The sequence below is a fragment of the Sapajus apella genome, unplaced genomic scaffold, assembly GCF_009761245.1.
Source record: "Sapajus apella isolate SASKATOON/1434 unplaced genomic scaffold, GSC_monkey_1.0 scaffold114, whole genome shotgun sequence".
Taxonomy (NCBI): Eukaryota; Metazoa; Chordata; class Mammalia; order Primates; family Cebidae; genus Sapajus; species Sapajus apella.
Genome location: NW_022437054.1, coordinates 4,828,808 through 4,850,884, shown reverse-complemented (window position 1 = coordinate 4,850,884; position 22,077 = coordinate 4,828,808). Strand labels below are relative to the sequence as shown.

At 37.1% G+C, this 22,077-nt stretch overlaps 2 protein-coding genes across 6 annotated transcripts in view; both read right to left on the bottom strand.

Moving 5' to 3' along the window:
- Positions 1 to 22,077, bottom strand: part of XPO4 (exportin 4) — a 116,137-nt gene that overhangs the window by 19,810 nt on the left and 74,250 nt on the right. For all 5 annotated transcript variants that reach the window (XR_004263410.1, XM_032260120.1, XM_032260119.1 and 2 more), the window contains 7 exons: positions 10,524 to 10,700; positions 9,838 to 9,980; positions 9,191 to 9,336; positions 8,184 to 8,361; positions 1,788 to 1,947; positions 1,115 to 1,284; positions 160 to 334 (listed from right to left, as the gene is read on the bottom strand). Coding sequence is in view for 4 of the 5 variants with exons in the window: in XM_032260120.1 (XP_032116011.1) it covers positions 160 to 334; positions 1,115 to 1,284; positions 1,788 to 1,947; positions 8,184 to 8,361; positions 9,191 to 9,336; positions 9,838 to 9,980; positions 10,524 to 10,700 (1,149 nt within the window). In the remaining variant the exon portion in view is untranslated. The remainder of the gene's footprint in view (positions 1 to 159; positions 335 to 1,114; positions 1,285 to 1,787; positions 1,948 to 8,183; positions 8,362 to 9,190; positions 9,337 to 9,837; positions 9,981 to 10,523; positions 10,701 to 22,077) is intronic.
- EEF1AKMT1 (EEF1A lysine methyltransferase 1) overlaps positions 1 to 22,077 on the bottom strand; it is a 150,161-nt gene that overhangs the window by 113,373 nt on the left and 14,711 nt on the right. The gene's annotated exons all lie outside the window — the stretch shown is intronic.

Here is a 22,077-nt window from a genome sequence, read left to right as displayed (position 1 = left end):
AGGAAAAGGGAAAAGGGAAGGGAAAGGGAAAACGGAAAGGAAAAGAAAAGGCTATGACTGATATGTTTATGTCTCCATAGACTCTTTTATGGCAACGCATAGGTAAAGAAGCTACAAAGTTACACAAAAGGGTATAATCAAAACAGAAGGCACCATTACCTCTGTCCAATACTGCTGTTTGGTTTCTGTGTCCATATGTGCAAAACCTCCTAAGACTAGAGCCTTCATCAATGTCCTCTGCACAGGACTTGACAAGAAATTAAGAGGTGGGCTTCGGCTTGCAAACTGCTTAGCTAAGTTCCACCAGTTCTCACACTGAATTACTAAGTTTGCCCTGCAGGTAGAAATAACAAAACATAAGATGTATTACCTATGTATTACTTATTTATTCATATATACATATGAAGAAAACAAAAATCAAAAATAACTAGATTTAATTAATTTTTAAAGCAAAGTACAGTAAACTTAGTATAGGCTTTGAAGTCACAAAGGCTTACATGCAAATCACACTAGTTGTTTGGCAATGTAAAATTATTTAATCTCTATCAATCATCACTTCTCTATAATCTGCAAAACAGGAATAACAACAGTCTCATGGCTGAGACTGATATAGAAGAGTACATAGTAAATTATAAGAATTCAATAAATCAGCCAATCACAATGGTAATAATAACAATGATATTCCTATATAGTAAGAACAATGAAAACATTTCTATTGTTTAAGGAAGCACTAAAAATTTACTTTCCAACATTAAATTTTAAATATCAGTATTTGATTTTTAAAATGGGGATAAGATGGTTAAAAATTCAAATGAGCATATTCCACATAAAAGTGTCTGTAACACTACAAATTACTAATGTGTTATTCATAGGGCTTTGTTGCCAAATCCTGAAGGAGTCAATGCAATGCTCAATTATAAGATGGGAAAGCTCCATTTGCATTTGTAATAATAGTGTGACATAGTTTTTAAAATGCACTACTCAAAAATGTATGCTCTATCTGGAATTAAGACTATGTAACCATTTGCCAGTTGAAAGGACTACACTAAAAAGCGAAAAAGAATTTCTCACCCACACACATACACACACAGTCAGCCTCCAACAATGGGCTAACCTTTCTCTTCTTTCCACCAAAGTGACAAGGAGCTGCACAGTGTCATTCGCAAGGTCCTGCTCACTACTCCAGACTGAGAGGTTACTGATGACTTTTTGTAAGAGGTAGCCAATTATCCACTGAGAACCCTCTGTATCTGCTCCAAACGCCGTACTGAATGGCAGACTTATCTTAAGAGAGGAAACAAATTTTTTAAGGTAAGCAAGAAAGATCAACTGAAGAAACCCAGAGAAAAATCAAACAAATTACTATCTAATCTAAAGTAGTGCTTACTTCACATCAACTTTATGCATGTACTAACATTTCCATAGGTCAAAAAAAAAGACATCCTCAATCCGCTCACATTTTCCAGCGTGATTTTCCCATCAATTTCTGTTATTCCCAACGCATTAAAAAACATAATATTTAAACCAAATACAAAAAAGCATAATCTATTCCCAAATAATAATCTGTTATCTTCAACAGTGGTTAAAATAAACTAAATCAAATGATGTGCCCTAAAAAACACATTAAAACAGCATTCCAGTCACATAATTCTCTTCAACGTGGAAAATGTTGAACTGCTCTTAAACAGTTACATTTTGACAAGAAAACCACCAAGAGAAATGTTCCTGCTTCTATAACTGCCATCATCATAAATCCAAATGAAGTTTTAACAGTTTTACATTCTGACCTGATCATACAGTTTTTCATCCACCAGGAGGTAAGTCTTCGCCCAGCGTTTTAAAAACCAAACAATATCTTTGCCCATCTGGGGACTTAGTAGGTGAGTGAGATCTGCTCTTATTGCTCGAGATTCGACTTCTGAAACTCTGAGAATGGCAGACAACAGCCTGTAGGTATAAAACAGAAGTCATTTATTCTTTCACTTATTTAGTGGCCGTCTAACCATATTTTTTTTTCCATAAAAGTCCTTTTTTGTCTTTAAATTATCTGGATTTAGGTCAGGCTACACTTGAAAATTTCATCAGTAGAGTTTTAGACAAGTGTCCCCATATTATTTCTGCTCTTTTACAGAGTAGGAGACAAGATAAAGAAAAGGAAGAGTCAACACTAGAGACATCCTTCTGCCGAAGTTGTGACCACATGTGCGAATCTCAGCATTACTAGCTAAAGAGAATTTTCAGATTCAAAATTTTCAGATTTTCAGGAGAAATACATCAAATTAAATCTTCAGAGCACATGCCAAATTCTTTTAACTTGTACTACTTAGCATCACTACTTAAAACTACCCTGTTTTTTTTTATATCATGGTCATGTTACAGTACAAGATCTAGGAGTTATCTAGAAAGTTTTGAATATTAAGCCGTGTCTAAATCTGGTACTTCCTAGTACATTTGAGTCTTCATGGTATTTTTAAATAAAATTCTTGCTAGAAAGATTACCTGTGTAAGCACACATAGTGTCCTTTCCTACATCACATAATTCACATGGCTGTGTGGTGTTAATCACATAGCATGACATGCAGACAAGTAGAAATGCCTTTGTTGGGGAGGGCACATAATCAGACATGATATATATTTAACTTGACGTTAGCCAAAAGGCAAGGAAGGAAAGGATGTAATAGAAAGAACCCATTATATACCAATGAAGGATTCTAATCACTCAAGTTTGGCTTATGCTCCTTTCCTAGTGCTCTCGGGAAGCCTTAAATGATCTTATCATGAGATCATACAAACGGGTCAGTTCTTTACCCCACTGGATGGCCCACTGTCACTGCCCTTACCTTCCTGAAGCCTCCCTGGGGTCACTGCCCTTCCTTCCCTCATCTAGCCATCTGCTTCCTCCTTCCCAGTCTTTATGGCAGCATCCTCTTCTCCTGACCTTCTTCTTTAAATCAGGAGGTTTATAACGTTCCACCCCAGAATCTCTTCTTTTTCTTCTTTTTGAGACAGAGTTGTTCTCTCACCCAGGCTGGAGAATACCCAGGCACAATCACGGTTCACTGAAGCCTTAACTTTTTGGGTTCAAGGGATCCTCCTGCCTGAGTCTCCAAAGTAGCTGGTACTACAGCCACCACACGAGGCTGATTTAAAAATTTTTTGTAAAGACAGGGTTTCACCATGTTGCCCAGGCTGGTCTTGAACTGCTGAGCTCAAGCAATCCTCCCACCTTGGCCTCCCAAAGTGTTGGGATTACAGGCATGAGCCACCAATGCCCTGCCTTCTTCACTGTCTGCACGCTTCCTATACCACCAGCATTTAAACTTTAAAAAAAAATTTTTAGAGGGTCTATGAACAACAACAAAACAAAACCCCAACAATCTCACAACACATTAATACATTTAAGTTGTAGATATGTCAAACTTTCTGGTAAGATTAAATCATTTTAAATATCTATTCCAGCCTAACAAAATTTGAAATAAAATGGTTACATTAACACTTTAAATTTAGGCACTGGAGTTTTATTATCATAATGTTCTGATATCCAATATCATCCATTAAAAATATAAAACAAATTTTTCTTATTTTTATTTCAATTTCATTTCCCCATAGAACATCATCCTAATGTAATAAATTTTTACGTTCCAGCATTTTATTCATCATACAACATACTCTGATACAAATGTCTACATACTGAAGGATAACTTTTAATCATTTTCAATGATCATAAGACCATAAGTGTTTAAAAATGTCTTCTGGATTGAGTTATCATTATGATACTTAAAACTACACAATTGAGCAAAACAGTATAAATTTAAATAAATTATTAAACATAAATAATTAAACACAAAAATAAAAGTGTATGTATCTCTTAATGTGATTAGCTTAGTAGGGTTTGTTCCCCACTTAGTTCATGTATCTTTGAATGAACATTACCTATTGCCAGAAGAGCGAGTTGAGCATTTGAGGCCTGTTTTTCCTTTTAATCTATGTAAGTACTGAGAAAACTTCATAAGTAGAACCTATTTTTAAAATAGCAGAATCACCCAATTATCTGAATTTCTTCCAAGTTATATGCCAAAAATCACAGAGATCTACCAACAAAAATTATTTTTAATCATCTCTTAGTTGACGTGATCAGGTCTCCTTCATGTCATTTAATGTAAAGGTCTGAAACCTGCTAACTGTCCACTCACTAGTGACTTAGTCACTTACTGTGTCAATGCCACATCGTCTGCAACTGTCCCTCTCCTCTGTAGTGTTTTACACGCCTGCCAATCTACATGTTCAGAGGTAGGAGTGAGAGCTTTGGCCTTTCTTTTGTAAAGTGGAAGAAACATCAATGAAAGAGCCACTCAACCTGAGTCAGGCAGGTCCAGGGGAGGTGCCCAGGGGCCTTTCTTCTACCTCAGAAATCATCTTATGACCCAAGAGCCTTTCTCCATTTCACTCCATGACTACAAAAGAACATGCTTCCTAACTTGCCTTGTCACCCTTTAAATTGATTATCCATGCAATAGTAACTCTGAAACAATTTGATCACTTCACTTCTCTACTTAAATCCTTGTCAGCATTTTTACTCCCACTTCATCAGCCCCACTCACAGCACCCTCCCTGCCTCTCCACCCTCATCCACCCATGAAGGCCATCATTCTGCCCTCCTGGGTCACACACCAGCCAAACCTTAAGTTCCTCTCACTTGAGCAGGGCTCTCTTACGTCAGAGGCATCGAACCAGACTGAATCCATCTTGGGTGAGGGCTAGGAAAATGAAGCTGGGGCCTAATGGGCTGTATTCCCAAAAAGTGAAGCATTCCCTAGTCTCTAGAAGTTTATAGTTAAAGGAACAAATTAGTAATGTTTACTAAACAGACCCAGACTTGGGAATGTCCAGATATTCTAACATCTGGAGAACAAAGGCATTCCTAATTTTGCCTTAGAGATAATAATATTGAGTCTTGCAAAATACAGTAATTAAGAAAACGAATCCTTTATCACAAACCCTTGTAGCAGAGCATCTCTCCATGATCTTTTCTTATCCTATATACATATATACAGCATTGTGCCTATGGTGGACGTGTTCCTCCTCTTTCAGGAACTTCCTGCTCTATGGAGTAGCCATTCTTTTATTCCTTTACTTTCTTAATAAATTTGCTTTCACTTTATAGACTCACCCTGAATTCTTTCTTGCGCAAGATCCAAGAACCCTCACTTGGGGTCTGGATTGGGACCCCTTTAGTGTAACATTACTACTTATGCTAGTGTCACTGCCTGAAATACTCTTCTGTTTCAAGAAGCCCCTCTGGCTCTCCTCTGCCCATATATTAGGGGAACCAGGAGCTCCTATGACACACTTACACACTTCTAACTGTATCCTTAGATCCCGGCACGCAGGGGAGTTGAAGATTCAACTGACAAAAACATCAAAATATTTTCAAATTGTTGATATTCCAAGATTAATATCCTATTCCTACTTCAATTTCTTAAAGCACTGTACCTACAAATATATTCCAGACAGCATTCAGTTTCTTATATTTTCCAAGTCAATCCTGAATTACATTTGTATATCATAAATCAAAAGGGAGCACAAAAAAATCAAACAGAGCTTTCTTTGACTTCTTACAACCTCCAGTATATTCACTCTGAGCAACCATCATCTTTCTCTTGGATTACCGCAATTTGTCTCCTAACTGGTCTCCCGGCTTCCATCATTTACTTGAGTTTTGGGGGTTTGTTTTTTTGTTTGAGACAGGGTCTCACTCTGTCACCCAGGCTGAAGTGCAGCGGCGCAATATCAGCTTACTGCAACCTCCGCCTGCCGGGTTCAAGTGATTATCGTGCCTCAGTCTCCTGAGTATCTGGGACTACAGGAGGTGGGCACCACCATGCCCGGCTACATTTTTGTATTTAGTAGAGATGGGGTTTCAGCATGTTCCCCAGGCTGGTCTCAAACTCCTGACCTCATGAGCCAGCCGCCTTAACCTCCCAAAGTGCTGGGATTATAGGTGTGAGCCATCACACACAGCCTCCACATTTACTCTCAATGCAGCAGAGGAAATTTCTTAACATGTAAGTTACTCTTCTGCTCAAAACCCCACAATGGCATAGCGCTTCATTCAGAACAAAAGCCAAAGACGTTACAAAGGCCTAAGACCTTATCTATTTTCCTAACTCTCATCTCCTACAAAATTCCACCTCACTCTGCTCAACCCATCACAGTATTCTTGCTGTTCGTGAACACGCCAAGCAGGCCCAGGGCCTTTGCATTCACTGTTTATTTTGCTTGGAATGCTCTCCCTCCAGACACCTTCACGGCCTCCCTTACCAACCTCACATCTCTGCTCCCAAGTCACTTTCTAAACGAAAGTGACTAATAACAACTACAATAATCCCTACTGATACTCTCACTCTAGCTTTTTACCTGTCACATTTGCTGTCTTCTAACATACGCATAGAGCTCTTTTACAAAGAGCTCTAAAAGAGGAGTGACTTTTATCTGCTTTGTTCAAATACCCAAAGGCTGCCTGTTACGTAGTCACTAGTCAATAATTATTTCTCAAATGACACCTGTTTTAAGAAATATGAGCTGCTTTTTTAGTGGAACAAGAAATGCTTCTACCATATGTTTTTAAATTTCATATTAATTCTTTGGATTAAAAACGTGGTGACTCTTTTTTTTTTTTTTTTTTTTCGTTCCAATCCTCCATAGTCTGTGCTCTCAAATAACAAAATGTTTTGCTCCCACACTAACACCTGGGACTGACAAAAATTGAAAAAGCACTTAAAATACAAGGAAAGCATTCCTGATGCTACTGCCCAAGCAAAAAATATAACAATATATGACATGACAGCAACCTGAAATGAAGTGCTTTTTAAATTAACATTCACCACCAACCAAACCAGAGCAAAGCATTGATTTCCAGAGACACTAAATCGAATGGCTGTGGTAATTCTAAAAGGAAGATATCATTTTTTCAATAAAGGATGATTTTATTTCAAACAAGAGAATGCAACAATAAAGGAAATAAATTCCCCAACATTTCCTTGGCATCAGCTTAATATTTCAACTATTTTTTTAAAAATCACATTTTCTATACCATGTTTGAATGATATTCATATATTTTTGCATATGAAAAAGAATAAAGGGGACAGCATCCTGTTTGATAGAAGTTACTGGTTTGCAGCTGACAAAAACCAATGTTATTATCATTACTGACGTCTCTGCTTGCAACCTAAATTTAAAATAAAGTTAAAGATACTGAAATTTTAAATGTTTTCAAGTCCACTTTTAGGAACTTTTTTTTTTTTTTTTTTTTTGAATTGGGTTTTCCTTTTTTCCCAGGCTGGAGTGCAGTGGCCCTCCCCCCCCCGGGTTCAAGCGATTCTCCTGCCTCAGCCACCTGAGTAGCTGGGACTACAAGCGCGTGCCACCACACCCAGCTAATTTTTCTATTTTTCGTAGTGACAACAGGGTTTCACCATATTGGCCAGGAGAGTCTCAATCTCTTGACCTCGTGATCTGCGTGCCTCAGCCTCCCAAAGTGTGGGGACTACAGGCGCGAGCCACAGTGCCCAGCAAGAACATTTTAATACAGTTTACTCCTCCTTATTTTCACCATTAAGAATTAACAAAAATTTTGCCATTACTATTAGGAAGATTAAAGTGAATCATCTCATTCGAGGTATTCTCCTGTCTTATAACAGGGCCCTTAAGTTTCACATTTAGAATAAAGATTTCCATTTTATGATATATGAATTATCTGTCATCTATCATTTTCCATAAGAAAGCCACCAAAACGTCGTTTTAGTTTTTATGAAATAATACTTGTTAAAGTTCATCTGGTTCCCTTCATTTAGGGTGCCTGTATATATGAGTATTGCTCTCTGATAGACAGGCGTTATGTTCATAACTACATTCAATGTCCCTTCCAAGTCTCGTTGTATTCAGAATTATTTGACACTTGCTTTCTTCAGCACTGGGTATAGCTGTCAACTCTCACTAGAGTGCCATTGCCTAAATATATTGAGTACTTGCCATCCTTGTGTATTTCAAGGCTTCTCCAAGTTTTCGTTTTTTTCATGTATCAGACTTACAACGTGCCTATCACTCCAGTCATCTACCCGTCAACTCAGAATTTATAAAACAGTATAAAAATTACAAGAGCACAGCTATAGAGTTTATATTACCTAATCACAGAATCTGTTCTGTTGTACCCTGGGATGGAAGAAGCCTTTTCTCCTGGAGATCCCAAAATTTGAAGTGTTGTATTAATGTCAACTTCAGATGAATGCTTAATGGAATATTCCATTATTTCTGGAGGTATTAGCGGAGTCTCTCCCTGAGTATCATCAGCTAAGAGGTAGCCTTCAGTTTAAAAAAAATTAAAAATGAACACTTAACAAATCTACATTTATCAAATTGTACTATAAATGTTTTCAGTTTTATTTGATTTATATACATCATATAAATTGATGTAAAAGTAAATTATAAATGTTAACCTGTTAATTTCAAATTTATGTGAAAAAACTTTCTATGTCTCAGATAAGTAACCCTCAAAAATACAGAAAAGGACAAATGTTTTATTCACCAATTTTATAATTCATAGGGGCTTTTTAATCTACTACCTTAAGTAATTTTCAGTACTATATTCTGTAAAGTTAATTAAAAAAAATTCTGCTACTATCTATATTAGAAACCAGTATTAGAGAATTCATTTTCAGAATTTTTTTTTTCAATTTCAATATTTTTTTCCTCATCATTTAAAATATGGAAACACTAAGAGTATGGTGGTCAAGAAAGATGATCCTAAGAGTCAGACTGCCTAGATTTACATTCTGGCTCTGAAAATTAACAGCAGTGTGACAATGGGTTAGTTTCTTATACTCTCAAAGACTCAGCTGCTTCATCTATTCGTTGGGGATAATGACGATGATGATGGTAACAGTAATAATGGCGAGCAACGCTAATTCACTGGGTAGAATGAGATCTATAAAAGATTTGGTATGCAACAGGCACTGCTTACATATTAGCCAGTATTTTAAAAAAATGCATCCGTAGTTCTATGACAGAAAATAGCTCTATCCAGATTTTATCCAATATTATATATAAACTATTGTTTTTAAGATTGAAGCTTCTTTTAAGGCTTAAATTGCTCAGCTGGCAATTACGTTTTAAAAAGAAACCACCAACCAACCTGTAACTAAAATAAGCCAGTGAATATCTTCATAGAGATCATCAAGCATTTTGTTGTCAATAGTGCTTGAACCCGGTGAAGCAAGTAATTGTTGCTGATGTTGTTGTAATTGACCATGGAGCCTTGTTACTCTTTCTTCTAATAAACTAAAAGAGGAGAAAACAGTGGCTTCATAAAGTTCAATAAGCAAAGACATGGATCAACTTAAAACTTCCATGTATTAGACAACACGAATTAAATGTTAGCATAAAAACACATATACAAAAACATTATAGTACACAACTGTTCTCATAGCATTATAGGAATTATGATTTATTTTTTATAACATAGAATTAAAACACTGCTTTACAAACAATCAAGGTTTACAACAGGCATTTGAAAACTGGTTATTCCAAGTTTTTACTGATATGGGTCAAATCATTTCTCATACCATGTTTTCCATAATCTCTCTGCCATCTATGCTGTAGTGCCTGGGCTCCAAATGTCTAAGCCAAGGAACGCAATCATGAGTATGTTTCTGTCCATTTGTTCCAGTGTGCTGGGACACGGGGTGGGGGTGTTTAAAGTCTTTAAACACTTTAAGTGTTCTCCAGGGAATTGTGAATAGAGAGTATTTGCTCCATGGGGTTTCTTTGGACTGTGTGTACCTTGTCAGAAGAGGTATACAGTGTTCTGCAGCAATTCTTCCTAGCATTCCTACACTGGCCAGTTGATCAGAAAACTGGTCTCGATCATCCTCTTGAAGTTCACTTATTTCTTCCTCCTCACGAGAGGCCACACCATTGGCAGTCTATTGCAAGAGAAAGAAATAAACAATGAGGAACTGCACTACCTATTCAACGTGCAATTCTGTGGCTCCATAACATAGTTTAGCACTGCATAGCAAAAGGAGAGCGGGACACAGCCAACCTTTGAGAACAGCTAACTTCTAACAATGCTGACAGCCATGGTAGTTATCAAAAAGGGAAAACATACAAGAGAAAGAAGTACAGGAATCACCCCATGGTGATCAATACAACTAACTGCACACCCAAACCCACCTCCCACATGGGATAATTGAATTTCTGTCACTCAAACGACCGGACACCCATGGTCCAAATTATTCATATCTCTTGACAGCTAGACAGAAAGAGGTGGGTAACTGAAAATTGAAAAGGAATAACTATAAGCAGCATCCCACATAATAAGAACTCAGAGAATAAGGACCACTTCTGCTCCCAGCAAATCTTCTGAGGGAAACCATCCTAAATTTCTGGTATTATATAATGAATAACATGGTGAATATAGCCTATGATGAAATAGACTGTTAATTATCATCTTGCTTAAAACTCACCAAATTCCTTGTGCCATCTGGAGCAGCTAGGTGGCACTGAATATAGGAATTGAAAACTTGAACTGCATGTTGCGTAAAAAAGCCTTTATGGAAATGTTTGTCATCTTGAACCAAAGTTAGCCAGGACTCCAACAATTTATCATATGCTTCCATGTATACCATGTCATCTTTATCAAGCTAAAAAAAAAAAAAAGAACATTCATAAAACAAATGTCCAGAGAACAATAATGGGCATTATAACAAGAGTCACATAAATACATATAAATAGTTTAAGTTTTTCCTTTAAGAGAGCATTAATAAACTATCACCTATTAAAGAGGGATTTTATGGTACAGTTGATCCTCATTTTTTGTAGCTTCCGTATTTACAAATTCACTTCCTGGCTACAGTTTATTTGTAACCTCAAAATCAACACTCTTGGTACTTTCATGATCACTTGCAAATACGCATGCACATAGTGCCAAAAAATCTGAACCACCATATTTCCAGCTGACATTAAACAAAGTAGCACTCTCCTTTCTTGTTTCAGTCCTTGCTCTATAAGATGAAACAGCAAAATGTTTCCAGATAAAGAAGGAATCACTAGGTTCCATAATGTATTTTAGTTATATGAGTCCTAAGTATCCATGAGCTAACTGCAAGATAGAATGAGTTTTATTCTATTTTCTTTAACATAAATATCCTTTTTCTTCTCAGATCTCTAAGAAAGAATAAAAGACACAAAAACAAATCAATGGTTTTTTGGTTTTGGGCCGGTTTTTTTTTGAGACGGAGTTTCACTCTGTCGTCCAGGCTGGAGTGCAGTGGCAGGATCTCAGCTCACTGAAACCTCCGCCTCCTGGCTTCAAGCAATTCTCCTGCCTCAGCCTCCTGAGTAGCTGAGATTACAGGCACACACCACTATGCCCAGCTATTTTTTATATTTTTAGTAGAGACAGGGTTTCACCATGTTGGTCAGCCTGGTCTCGAACTCCTGACCTCAGGTGATCCACCCAAGTCGGCCTCCCAAAGGGCTGGAATTACAGGCATGAGTCACCACACCTAGCCACAAATCAATGTTTATAAATAGAGCTGTACAAAAAAGAAACTCAAAAACTAACCCCTGATGGTATACTATAAAGATTCCACTATTAGTCACTGTCTCCTGTGTGAAGCTCTGTTTGGAAGAGATTTTTTTCTTTTATTTTACTTAATATTTAAGAAAATTCCTCTAAGGAACATTCTTTTTTTGGCATGAGATCCTATTAAAGAACTGTGTCTTCCTTCCCACGTCAAGACGTTCAAATCAGAAAATGAAAACCAACCTTATTACCTATAGATGAGCTTCCTCCTCATTTCTCCTGTTTTGACTGCTCTTTTCTCCAGTTTTGACTTTCCACTCTGACTTAATCTGGGCTGTCTTTTGCAAGCTTTAAAGAATTATTTCACTTTCAAGGCTCTTTTCACAAGCCACCAGAAATCTTGTACAGAACAAAGAGGGTCAGGAAAGAATTAAGTCATCTCTAATATTGTTTCACTGCTATGCCCATTTACTTTTCTTCCTTCTCTCTAGGATATAGCCACTCTTCCAAAGCCTGCCAGATTGATGGAGGAGCAGCTCTGAGGAGTGGCCTAAATGTAGAATGAGACACCACTGGAAGAGCTGATCAAAAAACAAACTTAAGCCCTTAAGAATGTCTACTAAACAGGAGAGTGACATGATGAGATACCTATATGGTGTGTATATGTGTGTGCATATGTATGTTGCCCAGGCCAGTCCTAAACTCCCAGGCTCAGGCTGGGCGTGGTGGCTCATGCCTGTAATCCCAGCACTTTGAGAGGCTGAGTTGGGTGGATCACTTGAGGTCAGGAGTTACAGACCAGCCTGGCCAACATGGTGAGATTTAAAAATACAAAAAAATAGCTGAGTGTGGTGGTGCTTGCCTGTAATCCCAGCTACTTGGGAGGCTGAGACAGGAGAATTGTTTGAACCCAGGAGGCAGAGGTTGTAGAGAGCCGAGATCATGCCACTACACTCCAGCCTGGGCAAAAGTGAAACTCTGTCTCAAAAAAATAAAATAAAATAAAAAACTAAAAAAAAATTCCCAGGCTCAGTGATCCTCCTGCCTCAGCCTCCAGAGTAGACTCCAGAGCAGACTACAGGTGCACACCATTGTGACTAATTTTTCAATTTTCTTGAAGAGATGGGATCTTGCTATGTTGCCCAGGCTGGTATTGAACTCCCAGACTCAAGTGATCCTCCTGTCTCAGCCTCCAAGTAGCTGGGATTACAGGCATGTGCCACTGTGCCTGGCCCACATGATGATTTATATATAAGCATGTTTGCTGCAGCATTATTTAAAATTGTGCAAATAAACTTACTAAACCATTTTTTCATTGTTTTACATTAAAACACAATTTTTGACACTGATTAAGCATATAAAAAATGCTCATAGTATTAAGAAAAAGCAATGATTTTATTCTTAATTATAATTCATGCCTTAAAACCTGGAAAAAAATATCAAAACATTAATAAAGCAAGTTTCAGAAAGTGAAACACAAAGTGATTTGGTTTACTTCTAATTTTTAGTTTTTCAAAATTTCTTTAAAAACATTAACAAGTATTAAATTTGCATGATTAGGAATAAAGGCATTATATGTGTGAATCAAGAGATGCCAAGGAAGATAGTCACTCAAATGATAACACGATACATGTGACAAGTGATTTTTGGAGAATTTTAACTTTATGTATTATTTGAATCACTTTTTCCAATAAGCATACCATTTCACAACATTAAAACTGTATTTTGAAATATCAGTAAGAGGCCAAGAACAGTGGCTCACACCTGTCATCCCAGCCTTGGTAGGCTGAGGCGGGCAGATCACCTGAGTTTGGGAGCTTGAGAACAACCTGACCTACATGGAGAAACCCCGTCTCTACTAAAAATACAAAATTAGCCGGGCGTGGTGGCTCATGCCTGTAATCCCAGCTACTTGGGACACTGAGGCAGAAGAATTGCTTGAACTCGGGAGGCAGAGGTTGCACTGAGCCAAGATTGCGCCACTGCACTCTAGCCTGGGCAACAAGAGCAAAACTCTGCCTCAAAATTAAAAAAAAAAAAAGTATCAGTAAGAAAAGGGAAATCATAAACATAAAGAACAAAGTAAAAGTAAAAATGACCTAAGATAAATGGACAAATTCCAAGAAAAATGTAACTTGACAAATTAGACCAAGGGAGAAAAACAAGAAAAACCTGAGTACTCCCATAACTAATCATTTTTAATGTTTTAAGTTTCCCCCACAGAGAAAGTACCAGTCTCAGTAGATTAACAGGTGAGTCTACTGAACTTGCAAGAACCAAACCAAAACAAAAAACAGCCCATCTTCTTCAAACTGATCCAGAGAAGAGGAAAAAGAGTAAGTAGGTAAGTAATATATGCAACTGATAAAACTTTGCCACCAAATGAATCTAGCAGTGAATTTAAAAATGTGATACATCTCAATCAAGTTGGACTCAACTCAGAAATTCAGGGTAATTTTTAACATAAAAAATCTACATGTGCAATTAACTACATCAACTGATTAAGCATTTAATAATATTCAATACTCTTTTCTGTTTTTTAAAAACCCTATTAGCAACTCCAATAAAATTTTACTTAACCAGAAAACATGTCCTCTATTATCACCTGTATTCAGCACTATATAGTAAGAGAAAGCAAGAAATGTATAACAAGAAAAAGAATTATAAATTGTAGATGGAAAAGAAGCAAAATTGTCATTGTTCATGGATGGTATGATTATCCATAGAAAACCAAAGGTTTTAAAGGTTTATAAGAATCAGTAAGATTTGTGAAAGGTTAGCAAATATCAACTCAAATGTACTAATATCAAATGCATTTCTCTATGCCAGTAGCAATCTGATAAATGAGATTTAAAAGATACTATTTATAATAGCAACAAAAACATAAGGTACTTAGGAAAAATATTTTCCTTTATTGATAAACAATTCATAAGACCTAAATTAATATAGAGAATACCACATTTATGGATAGGAAAAGTTATAGTAGAGATGTCTGCTCTTTATAAAGATTCATTATAATCCCAACCACAATCTAACATGATGAGCTCACAAAATTTATATGAAAGAACAAAGATCCAAATATATCCAATACTCTTTTGAAGACTACGGTAGGGGAACCTATCCACCTATCTAGACTTTGTTTAGGACAAAATGATATACAAGTGAAGAAATAGACAAACTGACCAAAGTGACTAGCAAGCTTAGGAAAGACGCACTCTTATGTAAAAACTACAGTGCGGCAGACTATTGAGGATGAAGGGTTATTCAGTAAATGTTGCAGAAAAGCCTATTATCCACATGAAGAAAAAAATTTGCATCCCCACTTGATTAAACTCTAAGATGTTAAAGTCATAAAAGGCAAATATTAAAGCATTTAGAATAAAACACAGGAAGGGTAGGTGTCTTTAAACTGGAACCAAAATTACAAATCATAAAAAAAAACTTTCAGTTAAACTAAGATGAGGACCACCTGTTCATCAAAAAAAAAATGATGAAATCAAAAATGCAATGTGATATCCAGGACTAGGTCCCGGACCAGGAAGAGAACATTGGTGGAAAAATTGGTGAAATCTAAATAAAGCCTGTAATTTAATTACTAATAATATGCCAATTGTTAATTTCTTAGTTCTTACAAACATATCATGGCTACAAAAGATGATACTATTAAGAGAAAACTGGGTACAAGGCACATGGAAAATTAAGACCATTATTTTATACTTGCTAGTTTGGCAGTAAGTGTTGGTGAGGACATGGATCATTGAGAACTCACACACATTTATTAATTTTTCATTGGTCCAATCACTTTAGCAAAAATCTGACACTACTATCTTGTAAAAGTGAACATTCACATACTCTCTGATCAAAAAATTCCACTCCTAGGTTTATACTTTAGGAGACTTCTCAGCGAGGCATGGTGGCTCATGCCTGTAATCCCAGCACTTTGAAAGGCCAAGATGGGTGTATCACCTGCAGTCAGGAGTTCAAGACCAGGCTTGCCAACGTGGCAGAACCCTGTCTCTACTAAAAACACAAAAATTAATCCAGGCGTGGTGACACATGCCTGTAGTCCCAGCTACTTGGGAGGTTGAGGCAGGAGAATCACTTAAACCTGACAGGCAGAAGTTGCAGTGAGCCAAAATTACATCACTGCACTTCAGCTTGGGTGACAGAGCAAGGCCCTGTCTCAAAAAAAAAAAAAAAAAAAAAAAAAATTGATTGAACTGCTAAGAGCCAGGCACCAGAATATGGAGATGAATAAGATACTTTCTTTCCATAGAAACATCTGTGGCCTGTTTATATACTTAACAAAGCATGTGCTTTGCAGCCATCATTTGTTAAGTCTTAACAGTTTATCTTGCCAAAATAAACAGACTGGTAACATACCACAAGAGGAATTTAGGAATAGCATCCTCTGACCCACCCAGTCTTTTTAAAAAAAAAAAAAAAAAAAAAAAGCAGGATATTTTCTAAGACCTATCTTTGTTGTTTTTAAAATACATATCTAATACATGTTATCTTTGTTTAATTATTCATATACAGAAAAGTATAACTAAAAAGTAAAAGTCTTATATGCCTTTCTATTATTTAAAAAAACTTTCAATAATCCCTCCTATTAACACTCTGGTATTAGAACAGAAGATCACAGGTAGACTGCAGAGCCTCAATTCATTGGATGGCAATTTACGGTAAGACTATGGACTTCTTAAGAGCATTCTGGTTCCTTTTGGAGATAATATAACTTGCGGAGCAAAGTGTGAGAAAAATTTGGTTGATGACAATTGGCAACGAAATCTTTCAGTCTAATCACAGAGAACTGAAACCTAACCTAGTGCTTTTTCATAATACCCTGGCCCTGCTCCATGGCCACTCTGGCCAAAACCCAGCAGCCAAGCCAGCAGCACGTGCACAGAGATGACTAAGGAGACCAAGCTAGACGCTATGTGCTCATGCCCTTGGTATTGTCAGGCCTGTTGCCAGAGAGGCTTTGGAGAGGGGCTTAGAGCTTATGAGACTACTTGACCCCACTTTACTCCATCTGGAAATGGAGGGTGGAGAAGGTAATCAAAATATGATATCAGCACTTATCTCTCAATGCTCGTAATTAACTTGGAAGTATATAGAGCAGCAAATTTGCAACCCTTTAGTCACAGAAAGAAATCTGCTTTTATGTTTTGGTAATTATGTTAAATATCTAATTCCAAAATAATGGTTAATTTTATTTATGAAAATGCTGTCAAATGAAGCTTTGAAAAGAAAACTTTCAGTATATGACATCTGTCTCCTTTTTTGACATCAAACTGAATTTCAGAGATTAAAATCTAACATCACCACATGACATTCTGAAAAAGGTAAAACCGTGGAGACAGCCGAAAGATGAGTGGTTGCCAGAGGTTTGCGGGAGGGATAAACAGGCAGAACACAGAGGATTTCCAGAACAGTGAAACTACTCTGTATGAGACCTTAATGGTAGACATCATACACTTGTCCAAACCCACAGAATGTACAATGCCAAGAGTGAACCCTATGGACACTATGGACTCTGGATGATGACGATGTGTCAATGTAGTTTCATCAGCTGTAACAACACACCACTCTTATGTAGGATGTTGATGGGTGAGGGTGGGGAGGCTCCATGTTTGAGGAGGTTTGTATTTTCACTCAATTTTTGCTGTGAACTCAGATCTGCTCTAAAATATAAAGTCATTATCTATATTTATCTTTATATAAATCTAATATCAGATATTGTAAAAATATGATCTAAATCTCGTGCTAAGGTAGTTACAGATTGTTTTCCTATGAACAGCAACTAATCTTCATGACAACTCCAAATCCTTTCCATGAAATTGGAAAGCTCTTTCTGTTGATCATGAAGATTATCTTCATATGTAAACATAAATAATGCGTTAGATCAGTATGTGATTCATAGACAAAAAATGCAGTGAGATGAATACGGGCAATTAATTGTCACAGAATATCTTACATCTACAGAATATCCTTTAAAAAGTTCCTTCTGTATTACTCTTCACAACAGTTTAGAAGTGAAAACAGTTTCAACTACCAGAGATTGTACAGGCTGCAAAAAAGTGGCCAAAACACAGGCTGGGAAGTTCGCCAGCAGCATCTGCTTATAGACCCACTTGGCAGAAATAAGTAATACAACAAGCACTTGCATACAGTAACAGGTGAGGGGAAAAAAAAAAACACAGGTTAAAAAATGACAGAAAAAGGCTCTATCAATATACTACACTATTTCTTAATCTGGTGGTTGATACATAATTGTTCATTTCATTATTCTTTATATTTTTATAACATAAAACTAGTACTTTATATGAATAAAACATTTCACAGTAACTTTAAAATTTACAGGCAGCAGAACAACCCCACGTCCAATGACAAACCACAAACAATATTTGTGCTGCATATTGAGGACAATATAAAAGATTAACGACTGAAAGAGCTAGACTATTAGTTTCTGCTGTTATTCATCTGCTATTGGTATTTAGATTCTTTCCTAACGAAGTATCATTTAAGGCAAAAATGACAACAATATACTGACAAATATCACAAAACTTAATAAACTCTCCACTTAAAAATGCAGGAATTTATAAATCTTTGAATGTCAAATGCAAAATAAATTAACACCTTATCTAGTTATTTTTATTTTGTTTTTTCTAGCTAGTCCTTTTTTTTTTTTTTTTTTTTTTTTTTTAGACGGAGTTTCGCTCTTGTTACCCAGGCTGGAGTGCAATGGCGCGATCTCGGCTCATCGCAACCTCCGCCTCCCGGGTTCAGGCAATTCTCCTGCCCCAGCCTCCTGAGTCGCTGGGATTACAGGCATGAGCCACCATGCCCAGCTAATTTTTTGTATTTTTAGTAGAGACGGGGTTTCACCATGTTGACCAGGGTGGTCTCAATCTCTTGACCTCGTGATCCACCCGCCTCGGCCTCCCACAGTGCTGGGATTACAGGCTTGAGCCACCGTGCCCGGCGCTAGTCCTTAAAATACCGAATTAATTTAACTTCGGAGTACCTATGCAGCTGACAGTATTCCTGGCTTCTGGAATCCCCCAAGAGAAACTGATTTAGTAGACAAGCATTGTAGCTGTTAGAAAAATCCTATAGACAGATAACTTAAAAAAAGCAAACCACCTACCCCACAAAAACACAAGAGTCCAAGCTATAATTTACAGAAAAAGATTTTAAATGCTGCACTACTGGATTATCATACTTTCTTCCTTTTGAAAACGCACAGGGGTTTCCAAATTCGCAACGCAAAGGAATGCATACACGTTAGACATTGTTCCTGGCACATGAGAAGTGCTCAATACAGACTTACGGAGCTGAATAGTGGCTGACATTTCTGGGACTCGCCCGGCTTACATGGGATAAAAGGGCAATCCCTTCTTTCTTTTGTTTTTTTGTTTGTTTAAAAAATTTTTTCCACATACTATGAAAATGCTTTCGAAATCCCTTCTTTTCTACCTCACTCTAGTATTCATTTTTGAACCCCAGGTCCATTGGATCTAATTATGTTTCTAATGCCAGTATAACAAACAGTATAAGGGATACAATATGAAACAACAGTTATGACAGTAAGGAAGCTTTATTCTAAATCCACTGCCCTCTATCTCAGGTGCAAAAATTCTATAAAACTTACACTGGTTCTGTACTAGGAAAGCAGATTTAAACAATGAGAGCTGACTCATACAAGTCATGAAACATTGCATGGTAATATTATCAACCAATTAGAATTAAAACATTAAAATAATTCTTAAAACACTTTTTTAAATAAGAATCTGTACTTAAGGTAAAATAGTAACTAGTTTTCTTCCAAATATCCTGGTAGACATAAAACCATTGCTATTATTTCTGAACAGTATACTTTTAATATGCAAGGTTTACAAAATACTCACAGGTATTATTTCTTCTTCCATCTTTTAAGCAGAGGAAATGAATGTGCTTGATGGGTGGGGAGTGCTGGACAGCCAGCTTGCTCTCTCAAGTATCATCAATTTATTCTTTTATAGCTACAAGAATCAATTGGAGGGAAGGCTGGCAGGTCGAAACAACCATCCTTTCATGGGTGAAGATGCCAGGCAGAGTACACAGTTGCACTGTACTGACACAGCCATCCCAGAGAATAAGAATTGTTTTCCCTCTTATCACTGAGATATCCCAAAATTTATGTTCCCCACTTCTCAATCTGTAATTTGGCTTCAATGTATGGCTTCCTTTTTGTCACATCACCTCTCTACAAAGTAATCACCCAACAAGTCAGAGAAATTAGATTCTGAATCAAGAATGCTGACCTTTAAATATACTCACTCACTCGACAAATTGCAAATTTATTTTATTGCATTACACTCCATAATCGACTTCCTAACAACTTTATCAAGCACCTTTTTAATTACTATCTTGTCCTGCTGGCCTTGAGATTAGGCTACAAATATACTAAAAGTAGATGTAAAGTTCTTTCTTTATAAATTGTTATTTACCACCATCGTCCCTATACACAACACACACACCAAAATGCATATACAAAATACCTCAGTGCTATGAAGGCTGCTGTGTTCATGTAACAACATACTGCATGGTTTTGCTTACTAGGCTGAACTCAAAATGGTTAATTAGAAAAGAAACTAAGCACCAAACTAGAGTATAGAGTTCAAGCCATATTCTCCTTGCATTTCACTGAATCAATTCAAATACACGTACTATTACCAATCTTTTATAAAATAGTTGATATATTAAAATGAACAATTATTGTTAGCATTGGTGTGTGTGTGTACAGAGCCTTGCTTTGTTATCTGGGCTGGAGTGCAGTGGCACAATCTCAGCTCACTGCAACCTCTGCCTCCCAGGTTCAGGTAATTCTCCTGCCTCAGGCTCCTGAGTAGCTGGGATTACAGGCAACCACCACCACGCCTGGCTAATTTTTGCATGTTTAGTAGAGACAGAGTTTTACCATGTTGGCCAGGCTGATCTCAAACTCCTGACCTCAGGTGATCCACCTGCCTTGGCCTCCCAAGGTACAGACGAGAGCTACCATGCCCAGAAGGATTTTAATCTTCAAGGCAGTATTTTTTCATCTCCACATTCATTATCACCTCTTTGGTTCAGCAACAGATAATGGGGTGTAATGAAAACATTCTTGGCTCCAAGAAGCCTTAAGTAATACCAAGAAACTTTTGCAGCCACAGAGAAACTTGGCTGAATACAGGTATTGATCGACTTACGACCTATGCAACTTACGACCATTCGACTTTACGACCATAATCGCTAGCCACGACTGCTCCGCGTCTGGCAGCGCAAACGTTGCCCAGCTGGGCGTACGACAGTGCGGGCCAGCTTCCGGCAGCACTACCATCTCCACGTGCATATAGCTTACTCAACTTACAACCAAATCGTGTTACGACCGGTCTGTCGGACGCAATCGTGGTCGTTAAGTCAAGCACTGGCTGTACTGGAATTGCTCTTTGTGAACACAGACTCAGTTAACTCCAAGTCAGGTACTCACAAATATGCGTCTCTTCACTCACATGCTAAAGCCACCAAGCAAGGTGACTTTATGACATGGGTTTCAAAAACACACATTAGTATCAAGAATGTTTCTTCCTATGAAGATGTTCGTTTTTCCTTGCTGCAACAACATAATCACTATCGAAGACATGAATTGCTATTAAAAAAGATGATAATCTGTATGTATTCCTAAACAAACACAGCTCCTAAAAAGTATTCTCACAGTAAAAAGCCTTACATGTGGAACGTTTTTCAAGTGGGAAAAGAAATTTTCAATATTTAAGAAAAACAAAAATATTTCACAAAATTAAAATTACAAAAAATATTTTATAATTTATAATAAATTATTTTTAAAATAATTTTTAAAAATTAGAATTCTAACTGGTTCACAGCAAACAAAACTCAACAATTGTTCTTTCATGGTAAGAGTGCACACAAATTTTCAATAAATGCTATTCTTACAAAAGTTCATTTTAAAAATTATTATTCAATATATTATCACCTGTAATAAATTACTACACACTATGCAGGTACTTTTCACGCAGTTAATCCATGTCATAAAGCGGTGGAAGGAATTCATAACCTGATTTTACCAATGTGGAAACATGCTCAAAAAAACTGAGGCAGCTTGCCTGAGCTCTTACGCTTCACGGCTGCCTGGCCCATAAGGGTGCTGTCTCCCTCAAAAGTTCATCACCTTTTCATCCCATGCTAACTCCCAAACTTGTTTCTTTACTATGCCTCAATTTTTCAAATTTTACTTAAAAGATCATGTCTTTATATACTTTTCCATCTCAGGACAACCACGTATTATATACTATCACTACAATCACTGGGTGTCCAAGAAAACAAAAGATGGAATGTCTCTGTCCCAGAGGTCCAATTTGGTTTGGCTGGATTTGTTCCCGTATTTCTGGTATTAGTTGTACACTCCCCTGGTCCTCCACCCCCAGCATACACAAGATACAATGGAA